The 15,433-nt window shown below is 43.4% G+C and overlaps 1 protein-coding gene across 16 annotated transcripts in view; it reads right to left on the bottom strand.

The window, feature by feature from the left end:
• Positions 1 to 15,433, bottom strand: part of LTBP1 (latent transforming growth factor beta binding protein 1) — a 304,975-nt gene that overhangs the window by 34,943 nt on the left and 254,599 nt on the right. For 15 of the 16 annotated variants that reach the window (XM_060186845.1, XM_060186846.1, XM_060186848.1 and 12 more), the window contains 4 exons: positions 4,956 to 5,132; positions 3,661 to 3,747; positions 1,127 to 1,255; positions 330 to 470 (listed from right to left, as the gene is read on the bottom strand). In XM_060186845.1, the coding sequence (XP_060042828.1) occupies positions 330 to 470; positions 1,127 to 1,255; positions 3,661 to 3,747; positions 4,956 to 5,132 (534 nt within the window). The remainder of the gene's footprint in view (positions 1 to 329; positions 471 to 1,126; positions 1,256 to 3,660; positions 3,748 to 4,955; positions 5,133 to 15,433) is intronic. The other variant, XM_060186847.1, reaches the window with a different exon arrangement.

Genomic DNA, 15,433 nt, shown 5'->3' with positions numbered 1-15,433 from the left:
TAATCTGGGTGCTCTAGTCCAGTCTAGGAAACCTCATTGTTTCCTTGAATGTCTATCCTCCTCAACTACATCTGAGGGGTAAAGCATGAGCAGCCTTCAGGCAGGGAAGAGCTCTGTCATACATTCAGCCACTCTGTTGCCTGTTACCTATTACATGAATTTGCTTATGGTAATCCAGCCTGATAGTATGTAACTCAGCATCTTGTTGCAATGATTTAAAAAAAATGCTAAGGATTCAATTTTTCTATATGCCAGTCATTCCCATTTCAGTCAAAAGGAAACCTTATGCCATTTATTTGGGCACAGACTTATCTTCTTTCCAAACATACCATGCGATTCAGTTGGATGTATGCATCTTTTTTCCGAAGCATCTAGGACCATGGGGTGTGTGCAGAAGCAGTTATATGAGCCTTCTGTATTAATACACTGTCCATCAATACAACTGCTGGGGTCTTGACATTCATCCATATCTTAAAAGAAACCAACATTTTTACTAAAGAAAGTTGGCAATCAGTTGCACATCCTCCACTTACCAAACTTTACACATGACTAAATTCAGTCCACACTCCAGAGGCTGCCACATTTTAATCAACCACACATCATCCAAAAAGAGAACACTGATTGGAAAAACAATTTGCCTCCTGATGCAGATATTTAATAAAGAAATATTTAGGAACAGGACACACTTAGGCATTTGAGATAGACAGTACATTTCTTTCTGCTAGTTTTAAAATTATTTCCTTGTGTGATGTTTTTCTCTCTGCCATGCATGGTTTTCTGCTTAGGCATTAAGATCTGGGTCAGTATTTAAAAATGACTTTCATATTAATATGTGAGTGATGAAACAGGAGGCTCCCAGACCAAAAGAACACTTTGCTTATACCAGTGGCTTGAATTACAATTCCACATCAAATATTAACTCTTTGTTTGCAATTGACTCAACCACTAGTATAGAGACTTTTAAATTTCCTTAAACCTTGTTCAAGGAAAAGATCCATTAAATATTTATAGATCTTTTCAACACATGACTAAGTGTCAAAGAGACTGTTCTTACTGTACAGCATGACTTATTTTTTCCACCTGTGTATTTTCATAACACACCATAATGTGACCTCTGAAAACTTACCAAAACACTGCAACTTCACAGGATCATAGTAGGTTCCTTGTTTACAATAGCACTCATAACCAGGCTGTGTGTTCAGACAATAGCCATTCTTGCAGATTTCTTGACCAAAGAGTAAGCATTCATCCGCATCTATGGGAGGGAAATGAAGAAACAGAAGGAGGAGTTGGCTTTGATTTTTTTTTTTATGAAAGAGCCTAGCCAACACTGGACTTCAAGTTGGATATTATAATGTAAATATTCCAAAGAGTCTTAAGAATACAGCAACATACAATTTTTAATCATTCATGAATAAATATTTATTCATTCTCCATTATTATGTTGACATCCCTGTCAATAACAACTTGACCATGAATATAAATATAAGGATTTATTGAACTTATTGTCATCTTCTTATCAAAGACTTCTTTGATGTATGACATACATTCATATGAATTAAGATAGGGTTAACATAGGAATTGTGGTCACTTGTCGTCAAAGTAATATATAATTCTTAAAATTAGGTCTCATTCAGAAACAATGATGGTCACGAGACATTGAGGAAGTAACACCCAAACATGATCAGAGCAGCTGTGTTTGGAGTGCCACACTGTGTATGATCAAGTAGTCTGCGGATTCCCCAGTGGTGGCACTAACAGTATTCCCTGAAGAACAGACTTTTAAAGAAATATGCCTTTCCACAGATGTATGTTTTGGCCTATGAATTAGCTGAGATGAAGAAAGCTATTGGGAACTTAACAAAAGTCTTCTCTCCGGCTAATAAAGATGAATGTGAGATGAGCTATGGTGGGTTTGGGCAGATCCATTCCTGCACAAAATTTAGAACTACTTCCAGACCCCAGGTTCACCAAATGGCAAACTGGGGATCAAGGGACGTCTATCTAACAGGGATGAAAGCAGTAAATGAGAAAAGTTATAAGAGAGGGCTCACTCAGTCCACTCCCCAGAAGCATTCTCTGATGCCTTTATGCCACTATGATTAGCATCTTCCTTCCATTTACAGCAAATGCCATCTTGTCTACATTTTTAAATGTAGAGACCCCATAGACACATTGCTCAAAGTTGCCCAGCTGGAAAATGGCAAATCTGGATCTGAATCTCATCTTCCAACCATTTTATGGCTCTACCAAGATAGGATGAGGGGAAATTTGCCTTCATAGAAAAGAGAAGATGACTTTATGGTGAAATCAGAGCTCAGTTCCATAACCAGAAGCCAGACTTAACTACATCCCTGCAAAAACAAGGTACACGGGATCTGCGAGTTTGGGAACCATCAAACATGCATCACTGTTGGTCTGCTTCTAAATTCTGCTTATAAGACCTTCTGTTTTGATCATCACATTAGGATCGCTTGTATTACTTACGATGTGGTCTATTTACATCATCACTGTTTTACCTGGGTCCCGCCCTGCCTGCAGGGTATTGGTTTAATCCCCACTGGTTAGATGGAAGCTTTCTATGTTCTGTTCGCGCTCTTTTTTTTTTTTTTTGCTCCGCCCCCTCTCCTAGTCATTTCCTTTCCCTTACCACTTCCGGTGAAGAGATGGCATAAAAGGCTATGTATCTGATTAATAAACGAGATACTGCTTCCCAGCTGAGTCCCTGGTCGTCTGTCTCCCGCCCGCGAAGCTAGACCGGCAACTGGTACACCGAACTGGGACTGGCACATCGCCAAGTCTTCGTGTCATTCAAATGGACTAAACCATAGACATACTTAAATAGAGCATGTATGGAATTTTTTTCTCAGTTGCTGAATTGTAACGTATTATCAGAAGACTAGTTTTCCCAAAGCAAATGACAGTTAAACTGTTTTTAGCCTGCTTTCCAGTCATTTTGCAGTTTTTATTATTAAACCTTAGCAGGAATAATGAAACCAGTGCAGAAATGAAAGGTACTTATATCTCTATTATGAGAATATTGAAATTGAGTGGTTAATGAGGAAAGACTCATGCCATGTGTTGAAATTTCACCAAAAATGAAAGGGCTGTACATTTAAATTCTAATTCTAGATGATTCGCATTAAGTATATAAAAAGTATATAAAATGCATCTATTTCTGATGCATCTATTCCTGACCAGGAGTGTGTCCACTTGTCAAAGGCCCCATCACAGGAGGGAGCATTCTGGCAAGCAAGAAGCTTAGCTTCGCTGTTGAGCAAGAAAGAGACCACCATTGTGAGGATCAAATGCACACAGTACCAACAGGTATGACTTCAAATTTACTTCTAAAGTCAGGTAATATGATTACCAGTTGCCTACTTTTGTGTTAGGTACTTGCAGCTACGTTACCTCATTCACTCTCCATGGTAACCTTCGAGACACTATTCTGACCACAATGCAGAGATGGTGATACTCATAGTAATGGTCCTCCCTGCTCTACTTCTCAAATCTCAGGTCTGCCCACAGAGACCAAGGATAAAAGTCCCTGTCACAGTTTCTGTGGCTGCAGAGGGCACCCGTCCCCTGTAACCCATGGATGCTTTCATCTGAACACCTGACACACACACACACTGCACCTTATGTCCACGTGATTCTGACCTTTAAAGTTCTCGCCACCAACATCGAGGGAGGATTCTTCAGTGGGGACGAAACCTTTCCCTCTAGGACACATTTCAGCAAATTCAGCTGGTATCAGAAGAGACAAGAAAAAAGAAAAAAAATGACAATGAAAAAAAATCAGCACCTCTCATGAATGCATGTACCAAATTCAGTGTTGCTGACTCTGAGTCAGTAACTTTCAGGGGCATCTTGCCCTCAAATTCAGGCAAATGGATTCAATCTTAGAAACTATGGACTATCAGTACAAATGGATCGAATCACTTCACATGTCTATTTATAATTTTGAAAGTCTCTTGTAGTTCACACACATGTTATTTGTCCAAATTTCACTATTAATTTGGCTTGATTAATGGCACACCTCACTTAACCATTACTGTGCTCTCCAGTATTTTAAAGGTTTAAATAGGATCCATCAATAATCAGAGAGATATCTTAGCTGGCAGAACAAACACCAGGCTTGCTTGCCTGAGGTCCCTGTTTGGTCCCTGGAATTGCATGGATCAGTGGTGCTCTGACACACCTCTCCCTCCCTCCCTCTCCCTCTGTGTGTCTCATGTGAAAGTCTCATTCTCATATGTAACAAACAAAACAGATCTTTAAAATAATCCATCTAGCAGGGCTAGAAGGTATCCCACCTAGTGGAGAGTGTTCCTTGTTACACACTAAGTCCTGGGTTTGATTCCTTGTACCACCTAGGAGCATCACGGGTGAGCTCCATGAACGGTGGAGTGGTGCTAAGGTCTCTCTCCTCTCTCCAAATAAAACATGGAAAAAAATGGAACTAGAAGACCACTCAGAAGTGTCACACATGCTTGAGGACCTGGAAGGAGAGAGTGCAGTGGATTTTGGTGGGGCTGGGTGAACATTTTGAGGAGGTGAGAAAATGTACTCCTAAAAGCATCCATAGGCTGATAACCAAGGTCAGCTCACAGATAAATCAAAACTACTATTAAAAAAAATTCACCAAGTCAAATCTCAGTGAGATGTATAAGTTCATGATGGATAACACTAATAGGGAAAAAAAGAGAGAGAACTGGTTTTCATTTAGACACAGAAGAAAACCGAACTGTCCTTCTGCCCAAATATCAGTGTGCTACTCTGTGGTGGCCAGGAGGCTAAGGATTCATACTTGGTAGAGAGGGCAGCCTAGACCGACACTCAGTATGGATGTGTGTGTTTCATCTCAGTGCCTTATGGTGGGCACCGTGTCAGGGTGTCCCACTGTCACCAGATGGGGATGACCCCAGGCCCTGAGAGTGTGGGCAGGTCCTTACCTGTGCCCAGCACAGGGCAGGGGAAGATCTCACAGTTGTCACCCCACCCTGCCCCAGAAGTACAGCAGCACTCCTGCTTGGTGACGTTGGGGGCAAGCACATTGTCACAGAGACTGGCGTCATTGAGGTTGTAGTAGCACTCTTTCTTTTCTTCCCGGGGCAGGTCCACATCTAAGTCTAAACAGAGAGGAGAAGGTCAAGAGTGTAGACAGGAGCCTGGAGACCTTTCTAGAATCCAGCAGGGCACCAAACACCAGATTCCACAGGTGGTGTGTGGATGTGTCCAGGGATGTTCACGGACCGACAGATGATCCCCACTCTGCACGAGTTCTTCCACTTCCAGAGAAGAATGAACTTGGGTCAGGAGGCAGCACACCCGGTAGAGCACATGCCTTGTGGTAATAAGGCCCTGGGTTTGATACCAGCATCATCGGGGAATACCATGGTTGGAAGAAAGGGAGTTCCATGGACACTGGAATGATGTTTTAATGTCCCCCCCCCCCCATGCCATCTCTCTGTCTCTCCTGTTCTCATCCCTCATCCCCTTCTTTCTAAATAAAGAATGAAAAGGTTGGGCCAGGTAGTCTGAGACCCTGGGTTCATTCCTTAAACTCCCATAGCTTTTTAAAAGGATTTTTTTTTTAAAGGACAAAAATGCACTTGCATCCTGGATTTGGGTAGATTTCAAACACAGCCCAGTAGTGCAAATCTGTCAAAGTCATTTCCTTTTACATTAAGCAATTATTTTATTCTTATAAATTTGGCTGTGAGTAGACTTTCCACATCTTCTCTCGTGCCAGGCCTGAGACTGTGCCTTGCAGAGCAGTCACACCTACTTAAACCAGTGAAAAGTTGCTCAACACTTGCCCAGAGATCTGGGAGGCCATCAGCAATAGTTAACCCTTCACTGGCTAGCTGGGTCATTGTGTCTCCAATGGCCCCAGTCTAAGCAAAGCAAAAGATAGTCACCAGAGACACTTTGCCTTTCTGGCCATCAAACTGCTCCCACTATTAGAAGTCTGTGATTTGGTTTCTCTACATTTTTTAAAGTTAATTAATTAATTTCATTGGATAAAGACAGAAAGTAAGCAAGAGGAGACACCTGCAGCACTGATTCATAGCTTTCTCCCTGTAGGTGGGGGAGTGGAGGCTTGAACCTTGCGCATGGTAGCATGTGTGCTCAAGCAGGCACACAACCAGCCGGTCCCGAAAGTCTGTGATTTTGAATGAAATACTGGGGGCCTGCTGCACTGGAGGGTGGGGCTTCAAGGCCAAGTGTCTAGGATGAAGAGATTCTCTCAGATGCAGTTGAACGCTCAGTGGCAAAGGACAAAGTGGCCTGAGGAACCATAACTGACAAGCAAAACATCCACCTGCTTCTAGATAATACTACAAAAGATGGAATCCCCGTATATTCAAAGCCAATTATTGTGTTCTTTCTTTTGGGATATTGTGAATAGACCAGCAAAGTAACTGCATTCCCTGCCTACCTACCACATGCTACTAGGTTCAAATTGCTATCTGTGATCTGGCTAGAATTTACTAATACTGACTTTTCCCCCTCCCTTCCCCCCAGTTATTGCTGGAACTGCATGAAGAATTCATAGCTGTTGGTGGTCTTTATTTATTTTTGCCTTTTCTTATAGCAACACAGAGAAGTTGGGGAGAGAAAGTGAGATATCTGCAACCCTACCTCCCAGCAGGTGAGTGGGGACTTGAACCCAGGTCCTTGCATGTGGTGACCTCTGTACTCAGTGAGGTATGCTACCACCAAATCCAATAATATCTTTTCTTCTATGCTGTGTTGAGAATCTGACTGCCACAACTATTTAAATGAATTCTAATGAGCTAATTTCAGCAGAATCCTCAAATTTATAGATTCTTGACCCAAAGAAACAAAGGGGAAAACGTTTGCCAGTGAAGAGAAGTCTTATGTATCAACCTCTGCCTTTTTTTTTTTTAAGGTAAGTAGATGATTCTATCATTAAGAAAATGTACCAAGTTCATCTCATAATCAGTCTCTGTATATTTACTCTGGCAGAGTCAGACTAGCTTAGGAAATCTTATTAATAAGCCATACAGCAAAGGTGTTTTTCAAATGAATGTTCATGGGGCCCATGACTGCACCAATTTTTGCTTGAGCCTGACAGCTAACAAAATAGACTTCCTAGCTTCTTCCAGCACAAAAACTCCAAATTTCATCTGCTATATTCTTATATTTAGGTTCCTGATTATAAAACAATTTTTTCTGTTTTATGTATTAATGCTTTTCAGCCACCAAGTTGCAGAAATCATGACGCCAACCTGACTTCCCTGGACAAACGACCTCACCAGAGTCCCCATCTCCTCAGAACCCTGCCCCACTAGGGTAAGGTAGACAGGTTAGGGGGTATGGATCGACCTGTCAATGCCCACAGCCAGCAGAGAAGCAATTACAGAAGTCAGACCTCCCACCTTCTGCACCCCATAAGTATCTTTGGTCCACACTCCCAGAGGAATAAAGAATAGGGAAGCTTCCACTGGAGGGGGATAGGGTATGGAACTCTGGTGGTGGGAACTGTATGGAATTTTACCCCTGTTATCCCATAATCTGTCAATAATTACTAAGTCACTAAAAAAAAAAAAAATCAAACAAACAAAAATGAATGTTCACAACATTCTAATGAAAGAACTACTGCTCTTTATTTCCATGAATGTTTATTAGAAACAAGTGTTTATATGTCTATGTTTCTATGTATATGTTTATTAGAAGCAAGCATGTAAGATGACAAGGGTTCAAGTCCCTGATCCCACCTGCAGGGGGGAAAGCTTCACACATGGTGGAGCAGTGCTGTAGGTGTCTCTCCTGTCTTTTTCTCCCTCTTTTTTTCTCTCTTGCTGTTTCTCACTCTTTATTGAAAGGGAAAAAATTGAAAAGTGGATACTGGAAGAAGTGGAGTTATGCAGGTACTGAGCCTCAGTGATAGAACTGGCAGCAAGAAAAAAAGGAAGGAAGGTGAAGAGAGGATGGGGAGCAGAGAGAGAGGTAGATGGAGAGAGACGCTGGTCAGGGCAGGCAAAATCCAGCCCCCCTGCTCCTAACACACTGTGGTGCTGTGGTAGCTTGCCCTTTCTCCCTGTCTTCCTTTCTGTCTCATCCCACCTGAAAAAGTCAGCCCAGAGCTGTGAAACTCCAGACTTGACAAAGCAACCGACCAAACCAAACCAAAACAAAGAAAAACTAACAACCAAAATAAAACAAAAAACAAACAAACAAACAGCAAACCAAGCAAAGTTAGGCTGGGAGATAGCTGAGTGAGGAAAGTGTACGCCTTACTGGGCATGAAACCCTAGTTTTAATACCAGGCACCACATGATATCACCACATAGACAGCACCAGGGGAAGCTCTGTGGATGGTAGGACAGTACTGTGGTGTATCTCTTCTCCCTGTGCCCCCCTCTCTAAATGAAAGTGAAGTAGACTCTGGGGAGGTCATTTAATAATATTATATATATAAAAGGTCCTGAGATCATTTCCCAGCCACACATTTAAAAAAGAAATATACTGGGTTGCCATGGTGTTGTTTTTTTTTTTCTGTTTTTCTATACAAAAATGTGTCATGGCTTTCCTGAAAATCCAACAAAGGCTTAGAGATAGCTCAGCCAATGGAGTGAAAAGAACACATTCCCAAGCCCATGACCCTGGCACCACATGGGAGTACTAAGGGAGCTCTGCAAACAGTGGAGTGGCAATGAAGTGTCTCTCCTCTCTTCCGAAAACAGACAATGAAAACAACTGGCCCAGTGAGGCCACTCTGCCATGGCATCACACATGCATGAGGCCCTGGGTTCATTCCCTGGTGATCCATGAAAAAAGAGGAAAGAAAAGAAACGGGAAGGAAAGAAAAGAGAAAAGGAAAGGAAAGGAAAGCAAAGCAAAGCAAAGCAAAGCGGGGGGGGGGGGAAGGAAGGAAGGAAGGAAGGAAGGAAGGAAGGAAGGAAGGAAGGAAGGAGAGAGAAAGAAAAATCAGGCTAACTACACAGCCTGTGTTTTTCAGCTCAACTTGAACTAAGAGGATTTGACCTCTGCCTTTTGCTTGTGCGAAGAGGTGCAGGCCCGTCAGGGTGTTCATTCCTAAAGACACACAGTGGGACAACAGGTCATCAGAAACCACAGGATTCTGGCTCAGGGAACTCACACCACAAATTATGTGCATATCAGCCAGTGTTTTTACAATGCTGGCCACGTTCACAGCATGGAAACGAAGAAGTAAAAGAAAAGTTATCCTTGCCGTTTTCCTTTTTTTCCTGAGAGGGAGACTCACAAGCTGTTATTACAGAAGGGAAACAATCAGGACCCCCCCCCCCCCCGCCCCGTGCATGCATTATTCCAGCCTCACATCGCATGTCACAAGCTCTGCCCTTATTTTCTTTCCAGGCAGCCTGCGAAGTTCATTGTTGACACAGCTGAGGCTGAGGGCTGCTCGAGGCCCTCCTCCGTATTTGGAAAGAGATGCAAATTCTTTTTTAAAACAACTGGTCCACAAAGGTCATTCCCGGGGAAAGCTATGACTTCCCTATCTTCCTAACCTTTACATAACACACTTCCCCGAGCATATTTCCACCGGGGCAGACATTCTTGCCAGTGAAGACGTTACGGAGATCTTTAAAAACGCCTCTGGATGCGTATCGGTCATGGCTGCCAGGGGTGGTGGGTCCTTATCATAAAATCACTTAAAAAAAAGATCCAATTAATGGACCCAGAAAATTCCAGGCATTAAAAAAAAAAAACTTTTTTTTTTTCTCTTAAAAATTTTAGAGGTAAGATTAACCTTTCGTTGTGTCATCCATGCCCATGGACTTCTACAGAGGAGACTGACATCTGCAGCATTTTCAAAACTGATATTTTAATTCCTAAGAAGCGCTTGGCTTTGCAGCTGTGCCAGTGCTGACACGTGTGCATTTTAATGGGTCACCTTGCTGAAATGGCACTTTAGCTACAAAGGCAAAGAGCTTTTGGATTGCTGGCATGTATTTGGGGGTGAAACTCTGATGGAGACTGTTTCATGCGCCCCACAGATTAAAGCCAGGAGAGGTGGGTGGTGCCGGCACTAAGCAGCCTCCCTTTACTGAAGAGAAAACTCGGGTCATGTCCAAAGTCCCATGCCTAACGCTTTCTTCCGAGCTCCTCGATGGACCTCCATGTTTTAGCATTTCAACTCGTCTTTTGACTTTTTTTTTTCTGTGCTTTTTTCTCACTCTCTCTGAGACAAATGGGGAAGAGCCAGGAGCATGATAGGCCCTGCAGGTGCAGAGTTCAGTTTCAAGGTCACACATTCCACCCTGCTCTGTTCCTGGCTCAGCCACAAGGAGTGGGCTTGAGAAATTTCTAGAAGTTTCTTCTCTCCTGGCTGACCAAAGAAGAGGGTGTGACTATCCAGGCCAAGGACTTTTTCTGGGGCTGGGTGGCAGCACACCCTTCCATGCACCTGGGTTTGAGCCCCTGCTCCCCACCTGCAGAGGGGAAGCTTCATAATTGGTAACGCAGGTCTGCAGGTATTTCTCTTTATCTCTTCAACTCTATTTTCCCCTTTCCTCTCAATTTCTCTTTGTCCTATCTAATAATAAGAGGAGGAGGAGAAGGAAGGAGGGAAGGAGTGATGAGGGGGAGGAGAAGAAAAAAAAAGGCCACTGGGAGCAGTGGATTCATGATGCAAGTACCAAGCCTAAATGATACATCTGGTGGCAAAAAAAGGAGACATTTTCCTTCTCTCTCTCTCTCTCTCTCTCTCTAAATGTATCTATACCTTAGGTTTCCTACTGGGGTGAAGAAATACAGAACTTTTCTTTTTGTGGGGTCCAGGAAGACAAAGACCTACATGGGGCTGATCTCTGCTTGCTTGCCTTCTTCCATTTACTCTTTTTTTTCCCTCTTTCTCCCTACCCCCACTTTTTTTTTTTTTTTAAACCAGAGCACTGTTCAGCTCTGACTTATGATAATGCCAGGGGCTAAAATTAGAATCTCTGGCGCACTAAAGTTCTCTCATATAACCATCATGCCATGGTCCCCAGGCAGTGCTGGCTTTCTGTGATATCCTATGAGATGTCTCTGTACCCTCTGGGGACAAGATGAGGGTAAGGGTGGAGAGTAATGGCAGAGATGCTGGGAGCAGCCAGCAGCCCCAGAGGAAAACACACACACACACACACACACACACACACACACACACACAGACACGACCTTTCCGATGGTGCCTGGGCTGCAGTGATGTCTGGCAGATTCTTTTTCACAGTGATTGTGGGAGTTTTGTGCTCCTTTTTATTTTTTAAAACCACCGCAGACACTGGTGTTTTATACTAAGTCGAACTTTTATGAGAAAAGGAATTTGAGTGTCATATTCCATGGAGGAGCAAAAGAGGGCTTGGAAATTCATTTGGTCTTTCTTCTCCACCCCCCTCTACTTCTAGTTCTCTCATTCAAGGATTTGGAAAATGAGGAGAGAGAATGTGTGTGAGTTTACAAAGTACATGTGACACAAGAAGACAAATTAACAAAAGAAGATTGTAGACAGGTGGAGATTTCAGAGGATAAAATATTAGGAGGGGATTAAAAATTCAAGTTATAATGCAACATAGAAAAAGAATAAAATACCTTGAGAGAAGTTTCAGGAGACACAAATAGTTCACTGAGCAGGGCATACGCTTTACCATGCGCAAGGCTTTGGGTTCAAGCCCTGACACCACATGGGAATAACACGGACCTTTCCATAATATAAAGAATGAACAGAGAGGTCAATCAGTGGTTGCATTGTATACACACAAAAGACAGTGGGTTCCTCCTCCGGTGCCTCAAGAAAAACAAAATTTAAAAAAAAAGAGAAAGAAGATGATTTTTGTCTGTGTTCAGTTTCAGTCTATCACTGTCATTGACTGATGTCCGTTTATTCAACTATCAACCTCCTGATTTAAAAGCTCAGTTATACTATGTAGAAGGGCCACAGAGATAGAGCTCACCAGATTACATAGGTTCCCTGCCATACAAATGACCCAAGTTCAAATCCTGCAACACATAGGGGGTTATCACAGCACCGAGGGAAGCTCCAGCACAGCCTGGTAACCTCTTTTATTATCTACAGGAATCCCAACCCCAACTTTTATTTTAAACAGAAAGTCTTATTTTCCCTGCCTTCTCTCTGAGCCTGGAAGAGTCCTCTCCCTCTCTCTCTCTCTCTCTCTCTCTCTCTCTCTCTCTCTCTCTCTCCATATAGCACTCAGGAGTATTCTAGCATTTCTACAGTGTTTGAATTTTAAATGCTGTGGTCTCACCACCTTTCTTTTTTTTTTTTTCCTCCCCACCAAAGGCCTTCTCTTCTTCCTGATCAGAAATTACTCTTCAAAACTCTTTCTATGTTAATTTATTTCACAGGTTAACTAAACACATTTTAAGAAACCCTCCTCTGCCAAACACAACATTCGAGCCAATATTATGTGTAGTTTCCTGCCTTTCACAAAAAATCTGCTGCACATACAAGACCCGCCGTGGACCTCTCAGGAGAGAGCTCCAGAGCTTATGGGGCTCAGCAGGCAGGGCCACGGGCAAGATTCGCACATGTGCCCCCGACAGCAGCGACCCTCTGCTCTCACCTCCCCAGTGATTTGACCCAGGCAGAGGGGGCTCTGTCCCCTGCACACATATGTGGCTGACATATGCCCCCTCCATCTTTCACACAAGGAATCAGTCCTTTTCCTCTACAAATGGAGCTGGGAACAGGATGGGTGGACGGGAAACATTCTCAAATTGTATTCAGTAAACCTGAGGGTTGAATCTGGGGCAGACACTGTGCTAAGGGGTGTATGAGGTCCCAGAAGGGATGGAGGTGACCAAGCCACAGAGACTGAACTATCGCCAACACCCTTCTGAGAGAGGAGAGGCTGCCAGGGGAAGTTTAATTCTTGGTGATGGCTGAACTAGTAAAAGACTTGAGGAAGTGGCCAAGTAGGTGGCTCAGTGGCAGAGTGCCCCTGGAGTCCTAAGTTCAATTCTCCGCAGTACAGGTGCCAATTAGGCTCTAGTTCTCCCTCTCTCATGATAAATGCTTTTTAAAATAAAGACAAGTAAAATTTCAAGAAAAAAAAATCAGGAAGAAGGGTGGGCACAGGCAGTCTCAGAAAATGTGATCATCTAGGGAACTGGGGCTGGGGCTTAAAAGCAGGGTGGAGAGTGTGGAGAAGAAGCTGAAAAAGTGGATTAGAGTCCAAAGAATAAAGAACCTTAGGGGCTGTGTAGTGGTGAGCCTGGTGGCATACACATACACCTTACACACCTTACACAAGGACCTGCATTATACCTGCAGAGGGGGAGCTTCAGCAGCGATGAAGCAGGTCAGCAGATGTCTCTGTGTCTCTCCCTCTCTATCTCCCCCTCCCTCCATGCTCAATTTCTCTCTGTCCTATCTAATAAAATCGAAAGAGAAAAAATAAGGAAACAATGTCCACCAAGAGCAGTGGATTTGTAGTGTTGGCAACAAGCCCCAGAGATAACCCTGGTGGAAAGGAAAGAAAGGATAGAAGGGTAGAAAGAAAGAAAGAAAGAAAGAAAGAAAGAAAGAAAGAAAGAAAGAAAGAAAGAAAGAAAGAAAGAAAGAAAGGAGGGAGGAAGGAAGGAGAAAGGGGGAGAAAGAAGGAAAGAGTGAGATACTGGACAGTAAGAGGACCATTTAGAACTTCTCTCTGGGTCTGGGTTTTCTTACTCATCAAGAAAGGAGCTGAGGAGAAAGAGCTAGAAAACCTTTAGTCCCCACCCCAGCTCCAGACATTTGAGAAAGCTGACATTCAAGAAAAGCCCCATCACGAAAGAACATTTTACAGTGCAACCCTGCCCACACTTCACAGTTTCTGATCTTGTTTTACTGATTTACTTTTCTTAAAGTGAGGAACACCTACCCTGATCCTACGGGGCTACTGTGTGTGTTCTGTGTGGTATGCCTCCTCTTTTAAAAACAAAAGTCAGTTCCTGCCGCAGCCCCACTTCTGGGCACCAGGCAGAACAGAGAAGGAAGGACAATGTGTGAGCAAGCAAGGAGGCTGCAGCTGCCAAGATGCAACACTGCCTGCTCCCTTCACTGTGCCCAAGGACATGAGGTTTTTATTGAGCAATTATCACAGGCACCGGGGGAAGAAAAGCATCAGGCTCTCATTTGTAGCCACCCCTTCTTACATGTGCTGAGCAGTCTGAGCTGGACTTAAAAAAAAAAAATAATCAAACACTTATTTATCTTTCAGATGCTTTCAGAAGACTGCAAGAATGAAGAATAGTGGCCAAGGGCCCAGACAGTGAAAACCTGTGGACCTTTAAAAAAGTCATTACCTGGGTGCCAAGGAGTAGTTTAGAAACAAAACTGCTGACATGTTAAGTTTCCAAAGTCCTTTCCTGGCCACCTGGGGTGATTTCCTTCTGGAAGAGGGTACCCACCTACCCCCAGGTAGGCACTTGTTCTTGGAGGCCTGGGGAACACCATCCACGCTTTCCTGAGGCAGCTCAGTGCCGACTACTCTGGTCTGTCACTGCAAAGCTCTTCTGCTCACTGAGTGAGTGGAAGCTGCCCTTTTGACAGCCACTGTGTAGCCCAGTTCTCTTCCCAGTCTGCTACCTCCTCACCAGGTGCTTCTGCTACTGCCTTTTATTGGAATGTTGTGTATCCTGAGGACATTATTTTTCTTTTTTTAATATTTATTTTCCCTTTTGTCGCCCTTGTTTTTTTTATTGTTGTTATTGATGTCATCATTGTTAGATAGGAGAGAAATGGAGGGGGGGAAGACAGGAGGAGAGAAAATTAGACACCTGCAGACCTGCTTCACCGCCTGTGAAGCGACTCCCCTGCAGGTGGGGATCTGGGGTCTCGAACCAGGATCCTTAAGCCGGTCCCTGCACTTTGCGCCATGTGCACTTAACCAGCTGTGCTACCGCCTGACTCCCTCCTGAGGACATTCTTCTTTAAAAATGCCGAGTGGAAATGTTACAGCCTGTGCTACAAAGATACCTCTCCTAGTCTGACTTCTTTTCAAGAAGGAAATCTTAGATGTTGATATGTAATGAATTGGAGCCCTTGCTAGAATCTGAATGCAAATCATCTTTGTCCTGAGGAGGAGCAGATTGTTCGATTTAAGAGTCTGAGACAAGCCAACATACACCAACAATAATAACAAAATTTTGAGTAGGTGAGTTATTTCCAGGACAAGCCAATGTTTTTAGAAAAGCTACAGTTGCTTCAGCTAGAAAGAATGCTATCCAATTAGGCACAGAAAAGACAAGTGGAGAAAGGTGAGGTAGTTGTGAGAAAAAGTCTACCTAGACGTATTCTGCACCAGTTCATGTTTTGATTCAGACTCTGCACAGTGATGGTGGAGACAGTACGAGGCAGACGCGGTATTCTACAGGATGAGCAGGAATCTGAGCCCACTTAGCTCTTCCCCACAGCTGATGAGTGAATACACATGTC

This window comes from Erinaceus europaeus, chromosome 3, assembly GCF_950295315.1.
Source record: "Erinaceus europaeus chromosome 3, mEriEur2.1, whole genome shotgun sequence".
Classification (NCBI taxonomy): domain Eukaryota; kingdom Metazoa; phylum Chordata; class Mammalia; order Eulipotyphla; family Erinaceidae; genus Erinaceus; species Erinaceus europaeus.
Note: the sequence above shows the minus strand (reverse complement) of the source record. Positions and strands in the feature narration are given on the sequence as shown.